Source organism: Salmo trutta, chromosome 39, assembly GCF_901001165.1.
Source record: "Salmo trutta chromosome 39, fSalTru1.1, whole genome shotgun sequence".
NCBI classification, from domain to species: domain Eukaryota; kingdom Metazoa; phylum Chordata; class Actinopteri; order Salmoniformes; family Salmonidae; genus Salmo; species Salmo trutta.
Window position 1 is genome coordinate 22,122,168 of NC_042995.1, and position 24,641 is coordinate 22,146,808.

A 24,641-nucleotide genomic window follows, 5' to 3' on the forward strand; every position below is an offset into this window, starting at 1 on the left:
CTAATGCACTGTACACCAACTCTCCCTAATGCACTGTACACCAACTCTCCCTAATGCACTGTACACCAACTCTCCCTAATGCACTGTACACCAACTCTCCCTAATGCACTGTACACCAACTCTCCCTAATGCACTGTACACCAACTCTACCTAATGCACTGTACACCAACTCTACCTAATGCACTGTACACCAACTCTCCCTAATGCACTGTACACCAACTCTCCCTAATGCACTGTACACCAACTCTCCCTAATGCACTGTACACCAACTCTCCCTAATGCACTGTACACCAACTCTCCCTAATGCACTGTACACCAACTCTACCTAATGCACTGTACACCAACTCTACCTAATGCACTGTACACCAACTCTACCTAATGCACTGTACACCAACTCTCCCTAATGCACTGTACACGAACTCTCCCTAATGCACTGTACACCAACTCTGCCTAATGCACTGTACACCAAATCTACCCATTTCATACTGAAATCATAACAGACAGCTTCCCATTGGCTTACATTGTGTTTGAGTGTGCTTCATCAGTAAGAGGACAGTAGCACCACTAAGACTCGCTGTTTGGTTGAGGGTTGGAAATGAAGTAATTACGTTAATCCCTCATGCTGACGACAGGCATGTTATCGGACAGTCTCCACCGCCACAGAGGAGCAGATGGAGAAGCAGATAGAAGCTGCATCCCAAATGGCACCCTATGGGCCTTGGTCAAAAGTAGCGCACTACGTTGGGAATAGGATGCCATTTGGGACGCACACAGACAGATAGAGAGGGCCGGTGGCAGAGTGAGACATACTGTAGATAAAAGATGAAAGCCTCTCCTTTGAGAGCGACGTGCGGTGGGATCTACAGCCGTCACACACACAGGCGTACACACACACACACAAATAAATGGACAGACACAAAATCACCCACAACCTGTCTCTCTCTAACTCTGTGGGTGTGTGGCTATGGGCTTTGCATCATTGTCACATTATACGTAATGAGCAGTGGTGGCGTAACGCGTTCACCGTCTCTATGTGCTAACTCCTTTCATTAGGCCATCATCCTCATATCAAAGGGGATTTTCATTGTGTGCGTTCGGTAGCACAGTGTGTGAGTTTGGCTTTGGGGGGGTGTCCGTTGTGCTTTTGTTCCTGCGTGCAGTCACACACACACACGTTCCCAACGGTATCATTAGCGGCAACCACGGCTCTTTACATGTATTACTGTCACACACATCTTCATCTGTCAGAATGGCTCACACCCACCCAACACCCACATGGTACCGCTCCATCTATCCACCCATCTGCCTCATGGGTCTTTGACAGCCAGGCAGAGCCATCAAAGCAGCCAGAGTGGAGCTCACGTCCTAATCCACCGAACAATAAGAACCTGCTGGTCAACACAATGAGGATATTGAGGAACACCCCTCTGAGTTGGTAGGGTTAGAGAGAGAGGTGGGGGTCCTGGAGCTACCCTCAAGGCTTTGGGCTTTCATCTTGGGGTCTCGTTGTCTGATAAGATTAGACCTAGTGTGTGTGTGTGTATGTATGTATGTATGTATGTATGTGTGTATGTGTGTATGTGTGTATGTGTGTATGTATGTGTGTATGTGTGTGTGTGTGTGTGTGTGTGTGTGTGTGTGTGTGTGTGTGTGTGTGTGTGTGTGTGTAGATTGCTGAGTGAACATAGGCTGAGGCCTACGGAGATTTGCAGTGAGAACTGCACTAGCAGTTATACAATTTTTCAACAGGCTTTGAGGGAGCACCCACACACACAATTTTCCATGGCAATTTCTTAAGACTGACATCCAGAAGGGCTGTGGCCAAGGAGAGACTGACAGGAGGACACAAAAGGGGAGGGTCATTGGTCACACCCATTTAATCCCATAACCCCTTGCTGTCTCATCTCATTCTCCACCCTGCCCCTCCATTATACCCTACCATCAGACATTAACACCGTAATAGTGAAAGAAGAAAGACTAGAAAAAATGAACTAATAGCTACCCCGTCATGGTTCACAATGCTTTTGAGTGGCTGTTGTGATAACCCAAGACGGAAACTTTTTCACTCGGGGGGGCCCCCCTCCCAGCATTGGGGAACATCCCGCGCCACCCGCGCGCACGTGACACGTCTATTTCTATGAGCACAAGCACTGTTAATGACACAAACTGTTCACTCCCCTCTTGTTGGTGGAGATCATTTTGCAGGTTTAAAGCGTATTTCCTGCAATTCTACACATTTTGTCATGGGGTGCAAAGAAATTGTCTTATGTGTATTTGTAATATTTGAGTGAAGGAAAAAGGAAACCGCACACTGCTCTTGATATTTGACTGGAGGAAAAAGGAAACCGCACACTGCTCTTGATATTTGACTGGAGGAAAAAGGAAACCGCACACTGCTCTTGATATTTGAGTGGAGGAAAAAGGAAACCGCACACTGCTCTTGATATTTGACTGAAGGAAAAAGGAAACCGCACACTGCTCTTAATATTTGACTGAAGGAAAAAGGAAACCGCACACTGCTCTTGATATTTGACTGGAGGAAAAAGGAAACCGCACACTGCTCTTAATATTTGAGTGACAAAAAAATTACAACAATATCTACTATCTAAAAAAACAGAAATAAACTTTTTTAAAGTGACATGGGCTAGATGATCATGGCATTTCTGACAAGGTATAAATACAGTTGAAGTCTGAAGTTTACATACACCTTAGCCAAGTACATTTAAACTCAGTTTTTCACAATTCCTGACATTTATTACTCGTAAAATGTCCTTTCTTAAGTCAGTTACGATCACCACTTTCTTTTAGGAATGTGAAATGTCAGAATAATAGTAGAGAGAATGATTTAGTTCAGCTTTTATTTCTTTCATCAGCTTTACCAGTGGGTCAGAAGTTTACATACACTCAATTAGTATTTGGTAGCATTGCCTTTAAATTGTTTAACTTGGGTCAAACGTTTCGGGTAGCCTTCCACAAGCTTCCCACAATAAGTTGGGTGAATTTTGGCCCATTCCTCCTGACAGAGCTGGTGTAACTGAGTCAGGTTTGTAGGCCTCCTTGCTCACACATGCTTTTTCAGTTCTGCCCACAAATCTTCTATAGGATTGAGGTCAGGGCTTTGTGATGGCCACTTCAATACCTTGACTTTGTTGTCCTTAAGCCATTTTGCCACAACTTTGGAAGTATGGTTGGGGTCATTGTCCATTTGGAAGACCCATTTGAGGCCAAGCTTTAACTTCCTGATTGATGTGTTGAGATGTTGCTTCAATATATCCACATTATTTTCCAACCTCATGACGCCATCTATTTTGAGAAGTGCACCAGTCCCTCCTGCAGCAAAGCACCCCCACAACATGATGCTGCCACCCTTGTGTTTCACGGTTGGGATGGTGTTCTTCGGCTTGCAAGCCCCCCCCCCTTTTCTTTCCTCCAAACATAACGATGGTCATTATGGCCAAACAGTTACATTTTTGTTTCATCAGACCAGAGGACATTTCTCCAAAAAGTACAATCTTTGTCCCCATGTGCAGTTGCAAACCGTAGTCTGGCTTTTTCATGGCGGTTTTGGAGCAGTGGCTTCTTCCTTGCTGAGCGGCCTTTCAGGTTATGTCAATATAGGACTCGTTTTACTGTGGATATAGATACTTTTGTACCGGTTTCCTCCAGCATCTTCACAAGGTCCTTTGCTGTTGTTCTGGGATTGATTTGCACTTTTCGCACCAAAGTACATACATCTCTAGGAGACAGAACGCGTCTCCTTCCTGAGCGGTATGACAGCTGCGTGGCGTTTATACATGCGTACTATTGTTTGTACAGATGAACGTGGTACCTTATGGTGTTTGGAAATTTCTCCCAAGGATGAACCAGACTTGTGGAGGTCTACAATTTTTTTTCTGAGGTCTTAGCTGATTTCTGTTGATTTTCCCATGTCAAGCAAAGAGGCACTGAGTTTGAAGGTAGGCCTTGAAATGCATCCACAGGTACACCTCCAATTGACTCAAATGATGTCAGAAGCTTCTAAAGCCATGACATAATTTTCTGGAATTTTGCAAGCTGTTTAAAGGCACAGTCAACTTAGTGTATGTAAACTCCTGATCCACTGGAATTGTGATACAGTGAATTATAAGTGAAATAATCTGTAAACAATTGTTGGAAAAATTACTTGTGTCATGCACAAAGTAGATGTCCTCACCGACTTGCCAAAACTATAGTTTGTTAACAAGAAATTTGTGGAGTGGTTGAAAAAAAACGAGTTTTAATGACTCCAACCTAAGTGTATGTAAACATCCAATTTCAACTGTAGCTCTAAGGTATACAATGACTGACATGACAAGAGGAACTGATGATACTCTACCCAATTTACAAATTGCACCTTGTGCATTCTACTATTACAACTTTCAATAGTAAGTTTAAAACAAGAGTACAAATCAGTAACAAAACCTTGTAAATAATTGGTAGTAGCGCAAAAAACAACAACTAAGCATGGAAAGTCTGTCTGTATTATATTGTCATGCGTTTGCTGTCATATTGCTATAGACCGTTTATATAATGCTTTTCCTTTTCTGACTGTGGAATTCTGAAGTGCATATACTTACAGAAAGAGGACAGCGCAGTAAACTACCGTAGTAGAAAACGTGATCATCCCTAAGGGGAAAATTGGTTTTCCAAATTTCTTTGCCCTGTTTAGATGAGACTGAGTGAGCCACTTGACTGTGTGTTAGGGGTCAGTATGGGGGATAGGGACGATACCCAGCGAAGAGAGAAGAATAAGCCCCGAGAGAGAAAGAGACTGAAAGATAGAAACAATCATTCCAAAGAGAGATGGAGAGGTATATAGACCAGGAAGACCAGGAAGAGAGAGGACAGGAGAACTAGCCAGTAGAAAGCAAGGAATTGCCACACCACCACCACAGTGAAACAGACAGACAGCATGCAAGAGGTAGACTTTAGGAAGACTCTTTATTCAACAAAGGACTTTTGTGAGATTATAAACACAACATTGAGTGACAGGTCTGGTGACAAGTGAACAATACAAAAATAATGAAAGTAAATAAAAAAGTATGTAAAACACAAGAAACAGAATAGGTTTAAAAAGTGTTTCAGGGATGTTGGCAATATTGCCAGATTGTCAGTAGCATTGCAGACAAAGATTTGAAGACAGGGAAACAACCAGTGGCCATTTTTGTGCCCAACTATTGTCGTCAAAATTAGTGGTAACTTTTTAATAATGATCAATAACACGCAATTAATTATTTATAAGTAGTGCACAAACATTTTCTCCTGATTTTTAGTTACAGCGGTTGGTTAACAGTCATTGCCCGTATTAAGGTGGTCATTGTGGGAAGAGGGAACAGTTTTGGGCAGGGGAAAGAGTTAATGCTGTACACACACACACACACACACACACACACACACACACACACACACTTATCAATAAATGCACACACACACACACACACATATGTAAATATCCGCACAAACATGTATGTGTTCTCTCAGAGTCCTCCTGAGAGCCTGTGGTGATGATGTTGCATCAGGTCCTGGTTGTGTGTGTAGTTGGATCCGTGTGCGTTTCTGTTTATGTCTAAGTGGTTGTGTGTTTTGTCATGTCTGTGTAAGTCACCGTACATTGCCCCTGTCAGCGCCCTTATGCTCTCTGCATAGGCATGTGTGTTGCTGATGTGTATGTTGTCGGGTGAGTGGCTACGTGTGTGACTGCGTGTGTTGTCCTGCGTTTGACTGTGTGTGTAATGGTTTGTGTGGCTGTGTACGTTGTCGGGTGTGTGGCTGCGTGTATAATGGTGTATTTTGTCGGTTGTTCGGCTGCGTGGGTTGTTGTGTGTGCGGCTGCGTATGCGGTCGGGTGTGTGGCTTCTCTTGTGAATGTAAAGGTTGTCGGGTGTTTGGCTGCATAAGTTGTCGGGTGTGTGGCTGCGTATGTTGTCGGGTGTGTGGCTGGGTGTGTGGCTGCGTATGTTGTCGGGTGTGTGGCTGCGTAAGTTGTCGGGTGTGTGGCTGCGTAAGTTGTCGGGTGTGTGGCTGCGTATGTTGTCGGGTGTGTGGCTGCGTATGTTGTCGGGTGTGTGGCTGGGTGTGTGGCTGCGTATGTTGTCGGGTGCGTGGCTGCGTATGTTGTCGGGTGTGTGGCTGCGTGTGCATTCCCGCGTGTATCTGTCGGCATTGTCGTCTAAGGACCTAAACCTGTGCGCGTTGCTCTTTACATTGCCTGTCGTGTGGCTGTGTGGCACATTGCCGAGTGTGTGTTTCTGCATGGTGTCCTCCGTGTAGCTGTGTGTGTTCTCCTGTGTGTATACCTGCGCCAGGCCTTCAGAGTATCTGTGTGTGCTGCTCTGTACCTCGCTGGGAGTTGCGCCTTGCGTGTGTTCGTGTATGTTACCGAGTGTTTGACTACGCAAGTTCCCTTGCGTTGTGTACCTGCGTGCATCACTAAGTGTATAGCTTTGAGCTGACCCCTGCATATATCTGTGCCTGTATCGGAGACCCCTCGGGTCAGAGGCTCGCCGGCGAAGTAGTGAACCGCGGTGATCGTTGTCCCGTTCGTAGCGTACCTGGGCGTTGGTGTTGTGGGCGGAGCCAGATGAGGGGGCGGGGCGGAGGAGCACCAATTGGATGGTGCCGCGGGCATTGCCCTCCCAGGACATGGAGTGGCGTAGGGTCTCCATGGCGACGTGGTTGGAGCGGCCGAGCAGCGCCTCGCCGTTCACCGCAATCAGCTGGTCGTTGACCCGCAGGCGGCCGTCCTGGAGAGGAAAGTCGGTGGGAAATGGTGGAGGTGGGGGAGAGCAGTGAGAGAGAAAGAGAGGGGTAGGAACAATGACAGAGGGAGAGAAAGAGGCATGGAGAGATTAAGAAGGAGAGAGAGACAAGGAGGAGAGAGAGGGAGAGAATTTGTATGTAGCAGCTACTACAGACCAAGACACACCTGTAGATCTGAGAGAGAGAGTGAGGGAGAGACAGAAACTGAAACACAGAGACATGGCCAGAGGTACTAAAGAATCCTTAGTGCCACCAGCTCCATCACGCCATTTTTCACCACTGACCTCTGACCTCAGTCATTAAGCAGCCCCCGCCAGGCCCTGACCTCTCACACCGCCAATAACCTTCTGGTCCTATCAGATCACACACACACACACAATTCCCAAGACACACACACACCACGTACGGGCAAGCAGAAGCACACACACACACACACACACACACAGAATCACACATGTGTGCGAGCAAGCACACATGCACAAACACACCTGAAAAGACAAGCACAAACACACATGTTTGTTTCACAATACTTGTGGGGTTAAACAATTGAATCCCATTTAAAATCCTATTTTTCCTAACCCCTAAACCTAACCCTAAACCTAACCGTAATTGTAACCCTAAAGTTAAATAAAGGTTAAATAAAAGAATATATGTATAAATAAATAAACCTAACCCTCTTTCCTTGTGGGGACCAGCAAAATGTCCCCACTTCTGGTCCCCACAAGGATACTGACTTCTACATGACTTCTGGTCCCCACAAGGATAGTAACCCCCACCCCCACCTCCACACTGTCAGAATTGGGTTAGGTCCCAGTTTCAGTGTGAGGCTGTGGCTTCTCCTCCCCTGGCTGCCTGTAGAGAGACTATGACAGCCAGAGAGAGAGACCCTCCCTCCCTGCACACGCTCATTAGCTAGCCTCTTTAGAGTTTTTAATTAGCATTCCCACACACAGCGCAGGGAGGGAGCCTGCGACAACAGGCAACACTCGCAGGCAACACACAAGAAGAGAGAGAGGCACATGCACATACACACCTCGGCCCCCCACACATACGCACTTTCAATTTATGCTAAAATATCTCAACTTTCTCTCGCGCCAAGTTTGCCTTTTTTATCTCTCTCAGTCTCTCAATCTTCCCTTTTCCCTGTTTATTGTTTTTGAAAAAAGGGTTGGACTGAAACACTTTGAGAAGGCAACCAGAAGAGGAGATGGAAGATAGAGGGAGTGGTGGCCAAGCTGTCATGGTCAAAACATAAAATTGGAAGAGGTCTGTCCATGATAGGGCAATGCACTGCCTTTTTGACATGTCAGTCAACGAGACAGGTCCTACAGGCCCTAGTTCAGTCGCACCAGGATTACTGTCCAGATGTGTGGAGGAACATACAGTACCAGTCAAAAGTTTGGACACACCTACTCATTCAAGGGTTCCTTTATTTTTACTATTTTCTACATTGTAGAATAATAGCGAAGACATCAAAACTATGAAATAACACATATGGGATCATGTAAGTAACCAAAAAAGGGTTAAACAAATCAAAATATATGTTAAATGAGATTCTCCAAATTTGCCGTGATGACAGCTTTGCACAGTCTTGGCATTCTCTCAACCAGCTTCATGAGGTAGTCACCTGGAATGCATTTCAATTAACAGGTGTGCCTTGTTAAAAGTTCCTTTGTGGAATTTATTTTCTTATGCATTTGAGCCAATCAGTTATGACAAGGTAGGGGTGGTATACAGAAGATAGCCAGCCCTATTTGGTAAAAGACCAAGTCCATAGTATGGCAAGAACAGCTCAAATAAGCAAAGAGAAATGACAGTCCATCATTGCTTTAAGACATGAAGGTCAGTCAATACAGAACATTTCAAGAACTTCAAAGTTTTTTCAAGTGCAGTCGCAAAAACCATCAAGCGCTATGATGAAACTGGCTCTCATGAAGACCGCCACAGGAAAGGAGGACCCAGAGTTATCTCTGCTGCAGAGGATACGTTCATTAGAGTTCACCCAATTGAGATGGGAAAAGCAGCCAACAAGTGCACAGCATATGTGGGAACCCCTTCAAGACTTTTGGATAACCATTCCTCATGAAGCTGGTTGAGAGAATGTCAAGAGTGTGCAAAGCTGTCATCAATGCAAAGGGTGGCTACTTTAAAGAAACTAAAATAAAAATATTTGTATTTATTTGTTTAACCCTTTTCTGGTTAGTACATGATTCCATGCATGTTATTTCCTAGTTTTTATGTCTTCACTATTATTATACAATGTACAAAATATTATAAATAAATAAAATCCTTTGACTGAGTAGGTGTGTCCAAACTTTTGAGTGGGACTGTAGGTAAATTGCATTTGGTCCAGAACAAAGCAGCACATATCACGCCTTGATGTACACGGAGGGCAAGTGTCAGTAACATGCAAAGTTAAGGAGAGATTGACAGCATCACTATTGGTCTTGGTGCGAGGTATTGATGTGTTGAAGGTAGCGAACTGTCTGTTCAACCAGTTGGCACACAGTTCGGAAACGCATCGGTACAACACAAGACACGCAACCAGAGGTCTCTTCACATTCCCCAGGTCCAGAACAGAGGCTGGGAAAAACACAGTATTAAATAGAGCCATGACTATGTGGAACTCTCTGCCACACCAGGTAACTCAAGCTAGCAATTAAACCAGATTTAAAAAAACATCTAAAAGAATACCTTACTGCACAAAGGGGACTGTGAAATAGGGATCCTCATAAATACCAAATACCTCAGAAAAGAGTTCATAAGTCCAGTTTGAGGCTTCCATCGAAGCTCGGATGTACTAGTATCGCTTAAGTACCTCATCACCCTGTTCCCAGTGCAGACCTTATTTACACAGGGACACCTGTGGAAAAGGATGGGAACCAGGGGAGTTCAGAGTATCTATCCACTCCAAGTGTCACTACAGTGATGGAGTGTGTCCTTCAGTGGGAGATGCTAGAAAGGGCCCCTACTCCGATCCACAAAAGTCTGAGCACACTGCCAGAGGGACGAGGTCAATAGGGTCACCTGGGGTCAGAGTTCAGGGGAACTGAAACAGATGTGGGCTTCAGACTGGGCAGGACTGCTGAGTGTTGTGGTTTACAGAGTAAAGAGAAACAGATGGCACAGAGAGAGCGGAAGAAAGAAGGAAAGAGACAGTAGAAAGGGAACCAGGGTCGAGATAGAGAGAGAGAGACAGAAAAAGATAGAGAGCAAGCTGAGCGAGAGTTGGAAAGAGGAAAAGACAGACAACAGAGAAAGGGAGACAGACTGAGAGAACGGAAACAGTGAGATAGAAAAAAAGATGGAAGCAAAAACAGCACATCAAATAGTTCATTCCTGCTCCTGTACCTTGTAGGCGGCCCCTCCATGAATGATGGACTTGATGAAGATGCCCAGGTCCTCGCCCTTCTCCCGGGACTTGTTGCCCTTGAGGCTGATGCCCAGGCCGGCCGAGCCCGTGTCGTTCAGGGGCACCTCGAACATCAGCTGCTCCCGCCCATCCTCCAACAGCAGGGGGCTTGCCTGCTCCCCTTTCTGAAAGAGGGATAGAGAAGGATGAAGAGGAGGACAGAGAGAGAGATTCTTTTGATATTGAAACAAGCATAGGGCAGTCAATAAAAACTCAAAAATACAATGCTGAGAGTGAAATAGACAGACACAGAAAGAGAAACACCTCATCAATGTGAGAACTCATCGAATGAGGATGACGGAGAGAGAGAGAGCGGGAAAAGAGGACGAAATAAAGAAGGCGATAAGGGGTTTGGGAGAGGTTGAGGGAGAAAGAGAAACAAAAACAAATTAAGAGGGATATTTGCATTATGGATCCAAGGTGGTGAAAAACAGGGGAGGGGGGGAAGAATAAAAAAAGAGGGAGAAGATGATGGGAAGCGAGAAGGAGCAGGTGGTGAGAAAGAGAGAACGAGGGAGGCAGAGAGGCAACTCCATTTGAACATGAAAGGCACAGACAGAGCGCGTGCCATTTCAAAAGGAAACATAATAACCTTTTTATACATCCTTCTTGAGAGCGATGGAGGGAGGGCGACAGGGGATCATTTAAAAGTAATAACCCATCCCTGGAGATACCCACTCTGCCATTCACTCGCGCGCCCTCTTTTCTCTCCCCTCCTTCCTCCTACTCTTAACGTGAACAAAATGACCCGGTGGTACGGGGAGCGAGAATTGGCTACCAAATGAAAGAAAGGGAAGACAAAGAAATGGAGACAAAAGAAAAATGTCTGTCATTATGACAGAGCGGTGAGAAAGAAAGTGGTGCTGGGGTTTTGTCACCAGGGAAACAGGCCTGTAAAGAGGTGCTTTGAGGCTCTTTCACGTCGCCAGGCCTATTTTCCTGTGAGGAGGAGAGCGAACAACGCAGGTGAGGAAAAATACTGTGTGTACTGTATATGTTTACATTTGTTAACAATAACTGTGTGCGTTTTAAACTAAGGGACACACAGAGTGTGTATGTGACGCGTCTGATTTTTTTTTTTTCACAGCTGCCCAATTTACAATCAAAAAGCTCATTGAGCTGCTTTCCTTCATTCCTTATGTTATTGGAAGCAGATTTATTTTGAACCTCCCAGGTTGCCATACAATATGGCCAGCGCTCTAGCGACAGAGGCAGGAAAGAGCGGCTCAGTGTAGCTTTACTGGCTTCTCATTATAATCCCACTGGTGTGGGGTGACATGCACCTGAGTCCTGAGGATGCCCTTGTTTAGCCAACAGAACAGCCCCACTGTTCTCCCCCCTGGGTCCTCAGCCTACCCCCTCAACCCTCTCTTTTCCTGAGTAGAGCCCCTACGCAAATGGCCAGTCTAGTCTGGGCCGCCCTCTCATGGAGCCCCATCACCTCAAGCTATTGTGGAAACTCCATTGTACACCGAGTAGTAAAGATGGGAAGCTTTTATTCTGAATGCAGTGCCGTTGAGTCTGTATTCAACGGAGTCAGTGAGACGCAAGGATCCAGCAATCCAGCTCAGACGAGACACTTTGACAGTTGACGTGACAGATGGACAGGTCTCTTTGGGCATCTCTATCCCTGACACACATCCATAAGGGAGAGGAAGGGAAGAGGAGAGGTGGAATCTAAAGAGACGTAACAGCTGCAGGATATTCCATTGTCAGCGTGAGGGGATAGATATTCCAGCAGCACTTTGCAACTGAAGAAGCGCTACATTTTTGGATGAACGTCTTTGGTTTGATCTGTTGATGCAAAGAGCTGTCTTATTGGGTCACTGTGTGGTGGAGTTCAAAACACACACACATCAGATATGTCCACCGTTCCTAAGGGACTAAACCACATTTATACAGCCAACTAAATCTCCCGGTGTGAGACACACACCCCTGGTGGTCCACACACACACATAAATAATCCCCACCCCCCCACCCCCCACTAATATCCCGTAATACCTTCCTTAGGGGCAGAGCCAAACCCTTCCATTCCTGAGCCCTGTGACTCCACTGGCGCACAACACGCCTCATTGTCTCTCCTCAAGTGCTTGTTAACAGGCTTTAAGAGGAGGGGAGACCACCCCTGATCAGAGGAACGAGGAAGACAAAAGGAACTTTTCTACCCATGGGGAAGAAGAAGAGGTGGGGGTGTAAGGAGACCGATTAATACACACTCCTTTGTCAGCCGGGCTTCTGAATAGACGCTTTCAAAGATGCAGATTAGAGACGAGAGCGACATTCAATTAAGATGAGATATCTCTCGCCACCGCTCGATCGGAGACGGACAAAGTCTGCCAATTATGGGAAGTAATGTTGGGTTCTTCTGTTCTCTGTACCTGTGCCTCAGTAGTGGGAGGAGAGAAAGCCAAATTGCTGATGTTTGGGATAATGGTGTGTGTGTGTACGCGCATGTGTGTGTTTGTCACCTTGAGTGGTTAGCTACAACGGATCCAGGACACAACCATCCTGGTGCCAATCCAACAATGAGAAAAGAAGTGCAGAGTGGAGTGGAGAAGAGAGGGGGAGCTGACAGGTCTATGCATGATGGGTATGCAGATGTATTAAGTGACCGCCACGCTGAACTTGTCTGAAGACAGATGGATGGATGGATAGAAAGACAAATGGAGCGTTGGACCACTTTTAAAGGCGAGTCGGGACTGATTGATCTACAAAATCACCTTGCATCACAAATAACTACTCAATATTATTTGTAAAATCAGTCAGTCAGTCTCAATTTATCCATGATAGATCACGGTTTTAATTCTCTGAAACATGACCAAACATACAGGTCTGGCTAGCTGCAAGGCCACTACGCTTTCTGTCTCATGACCACACTTCCAGGTTAGCCTTGTGTAACGTGACCCCTTGATCCTGCCCAGGGCACATCCAACCATCTCCCCAACCATAAATCCACATCACATCCAATCCAATCTGAGGGACAAACTAAACACTGACAATCAAGTCCAGATCAGGTTTTATCATCAAGTTTCTCTTGAAAAGCGAGGATCACACCTAAGTATAGTCCCAGGCTTCGCTCTCGGGACCCGCTCGCCAATTCTTATTGTCTAAGTAACCTGAGTCACGTTCTGCACATGTATAAATTGAACACAGTTTGAGATTTGACTGACTATTCCCTAACAATATTAATGAGTAAGTAGCAGTAATTTCGATGGCAGTATACCCTGAGTGTACAAAACATTAATAACCCCTCCCCCTTTTTGCCCTCAGAAGGGCCTGAATTTGTCAGGGATTCGTCATGTTAACTCCAGTTCTTTTCACAGTTGTGTCAAGTTGGCTGGATGTCCTTAGGGTGGTGGACCATTCTTGATACCGACGGGAAACTGTTGAGCGTGAAAAACCCACCAGCGTTGCAGTTCTTGGCACACTCAAACTGTTGCGCCTGGCACCTACAACCATACCCCGTTCAAAGGCACTTACATTTGTCACCCTCTGAACGGCACCCATACACAATCCATGTCTCAATTGTCTCCAGGCTTAAAAATCGTTCTTTAACCCGTCTCATCCCCTTCATCTATACTGATTGAAGTGGATTTAACAAGTGACGTCAATAAGGGATCATAGCTTTCAACTGGATTCACATGGTCAGTCTATGTCATGGAAAGAGCAGGTGTTCTTAATGTTTTGTACACTCAGTGTACCGTATGTAGGTTAAATAATGACATCATCCTAAACATAAGCCTGGAAAATGTCACAGGGAAACATCAGTAGGAACTGCATCACCGTTTTAAGGTCCGAGGATATGGCCATTAACCCCTTCCAACAGCACAGTGGGAGTCATTCTGTCTCTGTGTGAATGACAGGATATCCAGCTATCAATCCATCGCTCACTACACCATGTTATTCTGCTGAAGAGCTGCATGTCAACAACTATGTTCAACACCTCACAGAGGAAGACAGGTCAGTTAACAAAGTGTGTTCTCCTCCACAAGGAACAGAGCGACGCTTTTCTGAGGGTATGTGTGGGTTGGTTCTTCTATCCTTGAGAGGACCTAAAATCCCCAAAAGTCCCCACAAGGATAGTAAAACAAGGAAAATTACCCCTCGTGGGGAAATTTCACACGTCACCATGAGGACAAAGGCTATTTTAAAATTAGGGGTTAGAATTAGGATTACAATTAGGGTTAGGGTAAGGGGTTAGTGGTTAGGTTTAAGAGTTAGGTTGAGGTTTAGGGTTTGGGCTACAGGTTAGGGTTACGGTAAGGGTTAGGTTAAGGGAAAAAAGGATTTTGAATGGAAATTCATTTTATGTCCCCACAAGGATAGAATAACATAACGTGCATGCAAGCTATGCCCTCTTGTTGCTGACAAGCCCAGAGGTGAAATATATTACTTTTCCACAAACTGCTAAAAGCTCATGGGAAAATATATGTTGCCATCAAAACACAATGTGTGTGTGTGCTCGGACACCACACACACACACACACACACACAAAACCGGAGATCGCAGTCCTTTCATACAAGTAAAGGTGGATAGGACATTTGATTACAATAGTGTGGGTTGTAATGTAGTTGAGTCTAACTGGCATTTTAAAGTCTTCACACAAATGCGTGGGCAATCTCATCATTTGGTCTTTTCATATTTTAATCTTGGGCTCATAGAAGAAGCCATTCTCCTGTGGTCCACACACATACGCACCAGGTTTTCTGTTAGCCAGTAAATGGCGGCTTTTGGTCTATAAAAAAAAAAAAAAAAATATATATATATATATATATATATATATATATATATATATATATATATATTGTTCTCCCGAGTGAACAAAACTTGGTGTCACTACAGCCCTGGGTTCGATCCCAGGCTGTGTCACAGCCGGCCGTGACACCCATGAGGCGTCGCACAATTGGCCCAGCGTCGTCCGAGTTAGGGGAGGGTTTGGCCGGCGGGGATTTCCTTGTCCCATCACGCTCTAGCAACTCCTTGTGGCCGGCCAGGCGCCTGCAAGCGGACTTCGGTCCCCAGTTGGACGGTGTTTCCTCCGACACATTGCTGCGTCTGGCTTCCGGGTTAAGCGAGCAGTGTGTCAAGAAGCAGGGCGGCTTGACAGGGTCGTGTTTCAGAGGACACATGGCTCTCAACCTTCGCCTCTACCGAGTCCGTAGGGCAGTTGCAGCGATGGGACAAGACTAACTACCAATTGGATATCACGAAATTGGGGAGAAAAGGGGGTAAAAGTACAAAAATATATTTGTTGCCGGCCAAATTGTCTGTGAGAAAAAAAAAAAAAATATGCAAAATAATGCTTTTTATTCATTGATGGAAATACCAATGGATGTGCTACAACTATAGACTTCATAGGCTAACAAATCCTCAAGCTGCTTGGAAATTAGTGGCAGGTACGTGCGTTTCTATTTTTACTCACGCATAAGACGTAAGGTCCTTATAAGGGACTTCAGCTAAGGTGTACCCTGACTTGGTAAAAATTGGCGAAGATTGTGTTGATTGTCCTTGTTTCCAGTGTGCCCGTTGAGAGGGGATTCTTTCTCCAAAACAGAGTAAATACGGCCTCAAGATTGCGCCTTCTTGTGGATAAAGTACCAAGGCTGATGGGCATCGCAAGCTGCTCATGGACAGTTTCGACTTCCCAACAGCAGAGGTTCTGTTGTTGTGGGGGACATACCATGGATCATTTAGATATTTGATTTAGAAATTTTAGGTCCCCTTTAGGTATGTATTCTTTTATTTGTTTTGGCCTTCACTACTATAGCCCATAGAAACATATGCACACACACACACACAGCTATACTTGGCCCCTGGGAGATGCTGACCCAATTACATTAGAATGGGTCGGGGAGGATTTTTTAATTTTCATAAACATGTATTCAGGCCCGGTGTCATGTTCTGAGGCTAAAGAGATGGGTCTTTGTGATGGGGGCTTTGTGAGTGCAGCTGCAGTATAAGGGTTGTGACTGAGGCATAATAAGGAGAGAAGACAAGTGTTATACATGTATGCATCAACTGTACAACAGACCACCATTTCATCTAAATGTAGAAGTTTAAGGTATTGGAATGAGTTGTGGTTGATTGTGTGTGCATGTTTGTGTGCGCGCGTGCCTGTCTGCATAAGTTCTGTGTGTGAGCATTGCTGAACTTGAGTGAGTGTGAACATGTACATGAGCTTGAGGGACATCAAACTATCTTTGAGGAAGAGGCCTGCAGAGAAGATAAGGAGTTGATATTTAAGGGCCTCTAACTTCAACAGCCCAGATAAAGACAGTTCAAAAGAACAAGACAAAAGAGGAAATCAAGAAGCGGATGTTGTGGAAATGTAGGGTATTTTAATGAGGGCTAATGTGAGCACTGTGTGTGTGTGTGTTCATGTGTGTGTGTGTATGTGTGTGCATGTGTGTGTGCGTGTTTCCATGTGAATATGCATCGTTCACTACAAAGCGTCGGAGTTGTCCCTCCTGAATGCTTTGAAGTTGAGGAAATTGAATAATGTGAATAATCACAGGAGTAGTGAGTGGCACACAAGGACAGAGCGCTGTTTCCGGAGAGGACCAACCAACACACACACACACACACACACACACACACACACACACACACACACACACACTGCTATAGGGTACCGCCTGGGAAGCTGACGGGCAGCTTATTTAGATAAAGGGGGTAAAAACACGCCACTCAGCGAGGAGTCAGAGAGGTCTCTGGCCACATCCAAACGGTCACTTAACACCCGTGTGTGTCGACACGCACCACTTCCTGTGAGGCCGCAGGGACGTGTGTGTGACTTCCTGTCAGCCTCTGAGTCAACAAACCCAGATAAGGGCAGGAAGAGGAATGGGGCGCTGGGTACGTGTGCTGGGCCTCAATGGGTGTGTGTGTGTGTGTGTGTGTGTGTGTGTGTGTGTGTGTGTGTGTCTGTGCTTGTTTGTAGGCGAGGGCATGCCTGCAGGGGGCAAAAGGGCAGTTCAAAGAGGTTGAACGCCCTTCAATAGTAATAGAAAACGAAAGACGTTTTGAGGGGTAACAACATTTTTAAGACAAAGAGGGGAAAGGTGGAAATTCCTGGTAACCTATCTGCATCACAGATCATGCAGAGTCAAGAGCAATTGGAGGTGGCTAGAGAGAGATAAAGGTGGGTGCTCTCACCAGCTCTCTAGGTAGGAAGAGATCCTCTTGTCTGACCACCACCACAGAGACACACTCCCCCTGCTTGGTGCTGCGCAGCATGGCCACCAGCTCCTCCTGAGTTCGATCAGTCATGTCTACACCGTTCACCTACACACACATCACAGGAAACAGTTCAAATATGTACAGTATATACACAATGTGCTTCACAGTGCATATAAATACATAGAATACATAGTTCCACTTAGATATTTAAAAGTTTAATGACCACCTTCCAGAAAAAAAATACAACTAGTTTATCAGCCACAGACGGCACTGTTTGAATACTTGAAAAAGTGCTTCCTTCCTCCATTCCATGAAGCAATCACTGATGATTAGAAATGAATGGACCATTGAATGCCATGTGGTGGAACACAAGTTCACCTATCGAATCAGTCATTACTTCAAGGATGGCAGGAAAGAAGGATGCACTTTCAAGGAATTCAAAGGTCAAATGACTGTTTCACCTCCAGGATGCGGTCGCCAGGCTGCAGGCGGCCATCTTTGATGGCGGCGCCCCGTGGTAGGATGTTCTTGATTAGGATGGGCCCCGGGCCATGGACCGTTGAGTCCCGGGTCACCACGGTGAAACCCAGCCCCTCAGTACCTGGAGAGCGAGAGAGGGGCGGGTCGGAGGGGAGGGGAGAGAGAAACGGAGTGAAAGAGAAATGTATACGATAGAGGGACAGAGAGAGAGGGAAAGAAAGAGAATGAAGGAGAGAGGAAAAGAGATGAAAAAACAAGAGAGAGATAGAGTGGGGGACAGAGGGATTTTATCAGTTATCCTGATAGTCTTTGCTATACTATCTTTCCCATCCTTGATTAGATTGATTAGGATCCCCATTGGGGTCTTACTGGGGTCCGACATAACGAAAAAGAGACTTTTCAAAATACTTGACAATTTACATACATTTAAAAACATTAACATGTAGTGTGTGTGTGTGTGTGTGCGCATCTATCAGTTCCACATATGTCAGTACATACACACAACAAGTAGGTGACATGGGGAGGGGTGTTGTGCCGTGAGGTGTTGCTTTATTTGTTTTTTTAAAAACAGGTTTGCTGTTCACTTGCCCTATATGAGATGGATGGAAGTTCCGTGGAATAATGGCTCTGTATAATACTGTATGTTTCCTTGAAATTGTTCTGGACCTGGGGACAGTGAAAAGGCCCCTGGTGGCATATCTGGTGGGGTAAGTGTGTGTGTCAGTGCTGTGTGTAGACTATGCATTGAATTTTGAATTTCCAACACATTGTTTCTTATAAAAACAAGTGCTTTCCTCAACTCTTAGCCAAGAGAGACTGGCATGCATAGTATTAATATTAGCCCTCTGATTATAATGAAGAACAAGACGTGCCGCTTTGTTCTGGGCCAACTGCAGCTTAACTAGAGCGGTGTTAGAATACTCATACTAACCGCACTATTTGGTCATAGTATGGATATAGTTTGTATGCAAAAGTTCCCGGATGTCGTACTAAATTCGAAGCCCCCTATCCACATCGATGAGACAGTAGTGAAGAAGGTGGAAAGTTTTAAGTTCCTCGGCGTAGACATCACGGACAAACAAATGGTCCATCCACACAGACAGCGTGGTGAAGAAGGCGCAGCAGCGCCTCTTCAACCTCAGGAGGCTGAAGAAATTTGGCTTGTCACCAAAAACACTCAAACTTTTACAGATGCACAATCCTGTCGGGCTGTATCACCGCCTGGTACGGCAACTGCTTCGCCCACAACCGTAAGGCTCTCCAGAGGGTAGTGAGGTCTGCACAACGCATCACCGGGGGAAAACTACCTGCCCTCCAGGACACCTACACCACCCAATGGCACAGGAAGGCCAAAAAGATCATCAAGGACACTGCCTGTTCACCCCACTATCATCCAGAAGGCGAGGTCAGTACAGGTGCATCAAAGCGGGTACAGAGAGACTGAAAACAGCTTCTATCTCAAGGCCATCAGACTGTTAAACAGCCATCACTAACATTGAGTGACTGCTGCCAACATACTGACTCAACAACAGCCACTTTAATAATGGAAAAATTGATGTAATAAATGTATCACTAGCCACTTTAAACAACGGCACTTTATATAATGTTTACATAACCTACATTACTCATCTCATATGTATATACTGTACTCTATACCATCTACTGCATCTTGCCTATGCCGTTCGGCCATCACTCATTCATATATTTTTATGTACATATTCTTATTCATTCCTTTACACTTGTGTGTGTATATAAGGTAGTTGTTGTGAAATTATTAGGTCAGACTACTTGTTAGATATTACTGCATGGTCGGAATTAGAAGCACAAGCATTTCGCTACACTCGCATTAACATCTGCTAACCATGTGTATGTGAGAAATAAAACTAGATTTGATAAATATGAAATATACATGCAGAGGACACTATTACCACCCTTTAGGGCCCATAATGCAATTCTTCAGGAAATGGGTGTGTCTTCACATCGTTTTCAGATTTGAAGTAAATGGTGGTAAATATGCAGCCGAAGTACGAGAGCGGATACAAATGCATTGCTTTAACTAATTATGACAAATGTTAAGAAAATGTTGAGCAATGTAATAAAGTAATGACTTTTCACATAAAGTTACTTTACACGTTGTGTTGGCTGACAATTTGTTAGCAACACTGTCCTTACGAACCACATAGCATATCATTACAGCAGAATGTTCGCTAAATACCTAACGTTAGTTGGCTGCTTATACATCAAACTTGCCAGTATATTAACTATAGGCTAAGTAACTACCCACCCAATGTTTATTGACCTGATTATTCCCGCCATTCTTAGCGTAGCTAAATGGTATAGTCGTTGTCGTAGCTCTCATTGGACATTCGGGTGCGTCGTAAATTCGCTCTGGCTATCTACTCCGATTTCACAGCACTCTCGTCTGAGTGTACTAGGGCGCAGAATAATGAATTTACAAGCGCTCAACACCGGTTGAATATGGCTGTGTCAGTAAATCTCGTCAAAAAAAAGCGCAATTACATTTCTGCCAGCAGCACAGTTACAGTCACAATGCTCTGGATAACATGAAAACTGTCTAACCAGCTCTGCTAGGGTGAGTAAAATGGTCAGAGTGGTCTCATTTGTGTCTGGAAGTAACTAGCAAACTAGTCAACATGAGCATGGGTGCTTGACTGCCGTTGTAAGGCCAGAACGCTCCAATCAACCCTAATACTCCGCCTGAGCGTCCAGAGTGCGCTCCGAGTGTGAAACGCTCTGAATTTACGAGTGCACTCTGACAATCCAGATTGAATTTAAGAGCACACCCAAATTCGTAAAATGTCTAACTAGTAATTTGTTATGCTAACTAGCTAGCAAGAGGTTGCATAGCAACAGCACCAACTTCCGCTAGACAGGTGAAGAGCAAGTACGCTCAACTTGACAAGTTACTGTTCGTTTACAGTATACTAAAATGAACTAATAGTACACTGCTCAAAAAAATAAAGGGAACACTTAAATAACACATCCTAGATCTGAATGAAAGAAATAATCTTAGTAAATACTTTTTTCCTTTACATAGTTGAATGTGCTGACAACAAAATCACACAAAAATAATCAATGGAAATCCAATTTATCAACCCATGGATGTCTGGATTTGGAGTCACACTCAAAATGAAAGTGGAAAACCACACTACAGGCTGATCCAACTTTGATGTAATGTCCTTAAAGCAAGTCAAAATGAGGCTCAGTAGTGTGTGTGGCCTCCCTACAACACCTGGGCATGCTCCTGATGAGGTGGCGGATGGTCTCCTGAGGGATCTCCTGCCAGACCTGGACTAAAGCATCCGCCAACTCCTGGACAGTCTGTGGTGCAACGTGGCGTTGGTGGATGGAGCGAGACATGATGTCCCAGATGTGCTCAATTGGATTCAGGTCTGGGGAACGGGCGGGCCAGTCCATAGCATCAATGCCTTCCTCTTGCAGGAACTGCTGACACACTCCAGCCACATGAGGTCTAGCATTGTCTTGCATTAGGAGGAACCCAGGGCCAACCGCACCAGCATATGGTCTCACAAGGGGTCTGAGGATCTCATCTTGGTACCTAATGGCAGTCAGGCTACCTCTGGCGAGCACATGGAGGGCTGTGCGGCCCCTCAAAGAAATGCCACCCCACACCATGACTGACCCACCGCCAAACCGGTCATGCTGGAGGATGTTGCAGGCAGCAGAACGTTCTCCACGGCATCCCACGGGGGACCAGTACGGAAAAAAAATGTATGCAAATGTATGAAATGTATGCATTCACTAGTGTAAGTCGCTCTGGATAAGAGCGTCTGCTAAATGACTAAAATGTAATGTAAATGTAAATCTCCAGACTCTGTCACGTCTGTCACGTGCTCAGTGTGAACCTGCTTTCATCTGTGAAGAGCACAGGGCGCCAGTGGCGAATTTGCCCATCTTGGTGTTCTCTGGCAAATGCCAAACGTCCTGCACGGTGTTGGGCTGTAAGCACAACCCCCACCTGTGGACGTCGGGCCCTCATACCACCCTCATGGAGTCTGTTTCTGACCGTTTGAGTAGACACATGCACATTTGTGGCCTGCTGGAGGTCATTTTGCAGGGCACTGGCAGTGCTCCTCCTGCTCCTCCTTGCACAAAGGAGGAGGTAGCGGTCCTGCTGCTGGGTTGTTGCCCTCCTACGGCCTCCTCCACGTCTCCTGATGTACTGGCCTGTCTCCTGGTAGCGCCTCCATGCTCTGGACACTACGCTGACAGACACAGCAAACCTTCTTGCCACAGCTCGCATTGATGTGCCATCCTGGATGAGCTGCACTACCTGAGCCACTTGTGTGGGTTGTAGACTCCGTCTCATGCTACCACTAGAGTGAAAGCACCGCCAGCATTCAAAAGTGACCAAAACATCAGCCAGGAAGCATAGGAACTGAGAAGTGGTCTGTGGTCACCACCTGCTGAACCACTCCTTTATTGGGGGTGTCTTGCTTATTGCCTATAATTTACACCTGTTGTCTATTCCATTTGCACAACAGCATGTGAAATGTATTGTCAATCAGTGTTGCTTCCTAAGTGGACAGTTTAATTTCACAGAAGTGTGATTGACTTGGAGTTACATTGTGTTGTTTAAGTCTTCCCTTTATTTTTTTGAGCAGTGTATATATAGTATATACTCATTATGTATGGGTATTCGAACACAGATTAGGTCTTTCTTTGTAGCACTTGATCATATGACTGGACAATAATCAAGATAAGACAAAATTAGAGGCTGCAGGACTTGCTTTGTGGAGTCAAAAAAGCAGAGCCTTCCTTCAATATGGACAGACCTGTCCCCATCATCATGACCCCACATCATCCCATCACGTCGCAATGTCACTTGGTGTGCCAATAAATGGAGGGCGACATCTCTCTACTCACCCTGCATTCTGTGTGGGGTTTAGTGGGTTCCTCCTGAGTAAACTGGTGATCAACTTCCACTGGTCTGCTGTGGAGCCCTCTCTGCTGGCACCTTATTCCCTTTAAAGTGCACATCCCATCCCTGGTCAAAAGTAGTGCACTACAAAGAGAATAGGGTGCTATTCGAGACGTAACCTCAGCCACAAAGCCAGAGGGACAACTGTTTTCTTATGTGGATTAAGAGGGCTGCCTTCAATTTCACGTGTGAGCAGGCCTCACACTGCCCGATGGAGGAAGGTGAAGGGAGAGACAGAAGGAGAGGGGAGGGAGGGAGAGAGAGCGAGGTATCCTGAGATATCATTCCCTCCCATGGCACCTCTCCCTGTGGACACAGAGTGTGTGTGTGTGTGTGTGTGTGTGTGTGTGTGTGTGTGTGTCCAAGCTCACATGTGTATCTATTTGTGTCTGCGCGTGCATGCCTGTGTGTGTACGTGCCTCCAAGCAATGAGTGAAAACTGCCACCATGGTGAGCAGTGGAGAAAAGCCAAAATGGCGTACTAAAAGATAGTGAGTGATCATATCTCATCTGGCACCTAAGCTTCTGCCCATCTTCCATTAATACTTCTAAACCTCCTTGCAGTCACTCACGCTGGGAGAGAAGTCTTTAAAAGGGGTAATCATTAGATGCTACATCCATTTTTGGACTTATAAATGACTGGTACGTACCCATTGATTCTTGAAGAACATAATTTATAAATGCCACATGAGCTTAGTTCAAATGTCGGACCCCATCAGATCACAAAATATAAGCTTGTTTGCTCCCGAGTGGCACTGCAGTCTAAGGCACTGCATCTCAGTGCTAGAGGTCTCACTACAGACCCTGGTTCGAATCCAGGCTGTATCACAACCTGCCGTGATTGGGAGTCCCATAGGGCGGTGCACAATTGTCCCAGCATTGTCCGAGTTCGGCTGGGGTAGGGTGTCATTGTAAATAATAATTTGTTCTTAACTGACTTGCCTAGTTAAATAAAAAAAGGTTAAATATTTTTCTTTATGTACTCAAATGTTTGTAAACAAAGTAAAGTACAAAAAAAAGAATCACTATATAGCTTCAAAACATGGTTAAAACTACTTAAACTATCGATTTGAGAGTGGTTACATTTCTCCATCCCCATGCCTCAGCTTTTTACCGAAACAGGGGCGGGGATCAAATTGTTATGGTTTCTACAGCTGATTGCCACTTTAACCATGGAAGAGCACAACCACATAATCTCTAAGTCTGGGTTTACACAGGCAGCCCAAATCTGATCTTTTTGCAAAATATCTGATATGACAAAATAAGAGATTTGGGCTGCCTGTGTAAACGCAGCCTAAGAATTCAGTTTTCAATTAAAAACTCGGATATGTCCGTTGTTTTCCACGATGATTCAATTCATGATAAATATGTCCTTTCACTGAATCAACTGGATGGAAACTAAATTGACCCCAACACGGCAAGACCTTATACCTTTACAAAAGAACAAAAACCTGTTGAAGATCCGTTTTGATCGAAATGTTGTGAACCAATAAGGTGGTGGATTATCTTAGTGTGCTCTATAACACATACAGTGGGGGAAAAAAGTATTTGATCCCCTGCTGATTTTGTAAATTTGCCCACAGACAAAGAAAGGATCAGTCTATAATTTAATGGTAGGTTTATTTGAAGTGAGAGACAGAATAACAATAAAAATATCCAGAAAAACACATGTCAAAAATGTTTTAAATTGATTTGCATTTTAATGAGGGAAATAAGTATTTGACCCCCTCTCAATGAGAATGATTTCTGGCTCCCAGGTGTCTTTTATACAGGTAACGAGCTGAGATTAGGAGCACACTCTTAAAGGGAGTGCTCCTATCCGCAGCTTG

General features: G+C 45.1%; 1 protein-coding gene across 2 annotated transcripts in view; it reads right to left on the reverse strand.

The window, feature by feature from the left end:
* LOC115179418 (partitioning defective 3 homolog B) overlaps positions 1 to 24,641 on the reverse strand; it is a 197,880-nt gene that overhangs the window by 81,036 nt on the left and 92,203 nt on the right. For both annotated transcript variants that reach the window (XM_029740918.1, XM_029740919.1), the window contains 4 exons: positions 17,831 to 17,970; positions 17,346 to 17,474; positions 10,129 to 10,314; positions 6,570 to 6,761 (listed from right to left, as the gene is read on the reverse strand). In XM_029740918.1, the coding sequence (XP_029596778.1) occupies positions 6,570 to 6,761; positions 10,129 to 10,314; positions 17,346 to 17,474; positions 17,831 to 17,970 (647 nt within the window). The remainder of the gene's footprint in view (positions 1 to 6,569; positions 6,762 to 10,128; positions 10,315 to 17,345; positions 17,475 to 17,830; positions 17,971 to 24,641) is intronic.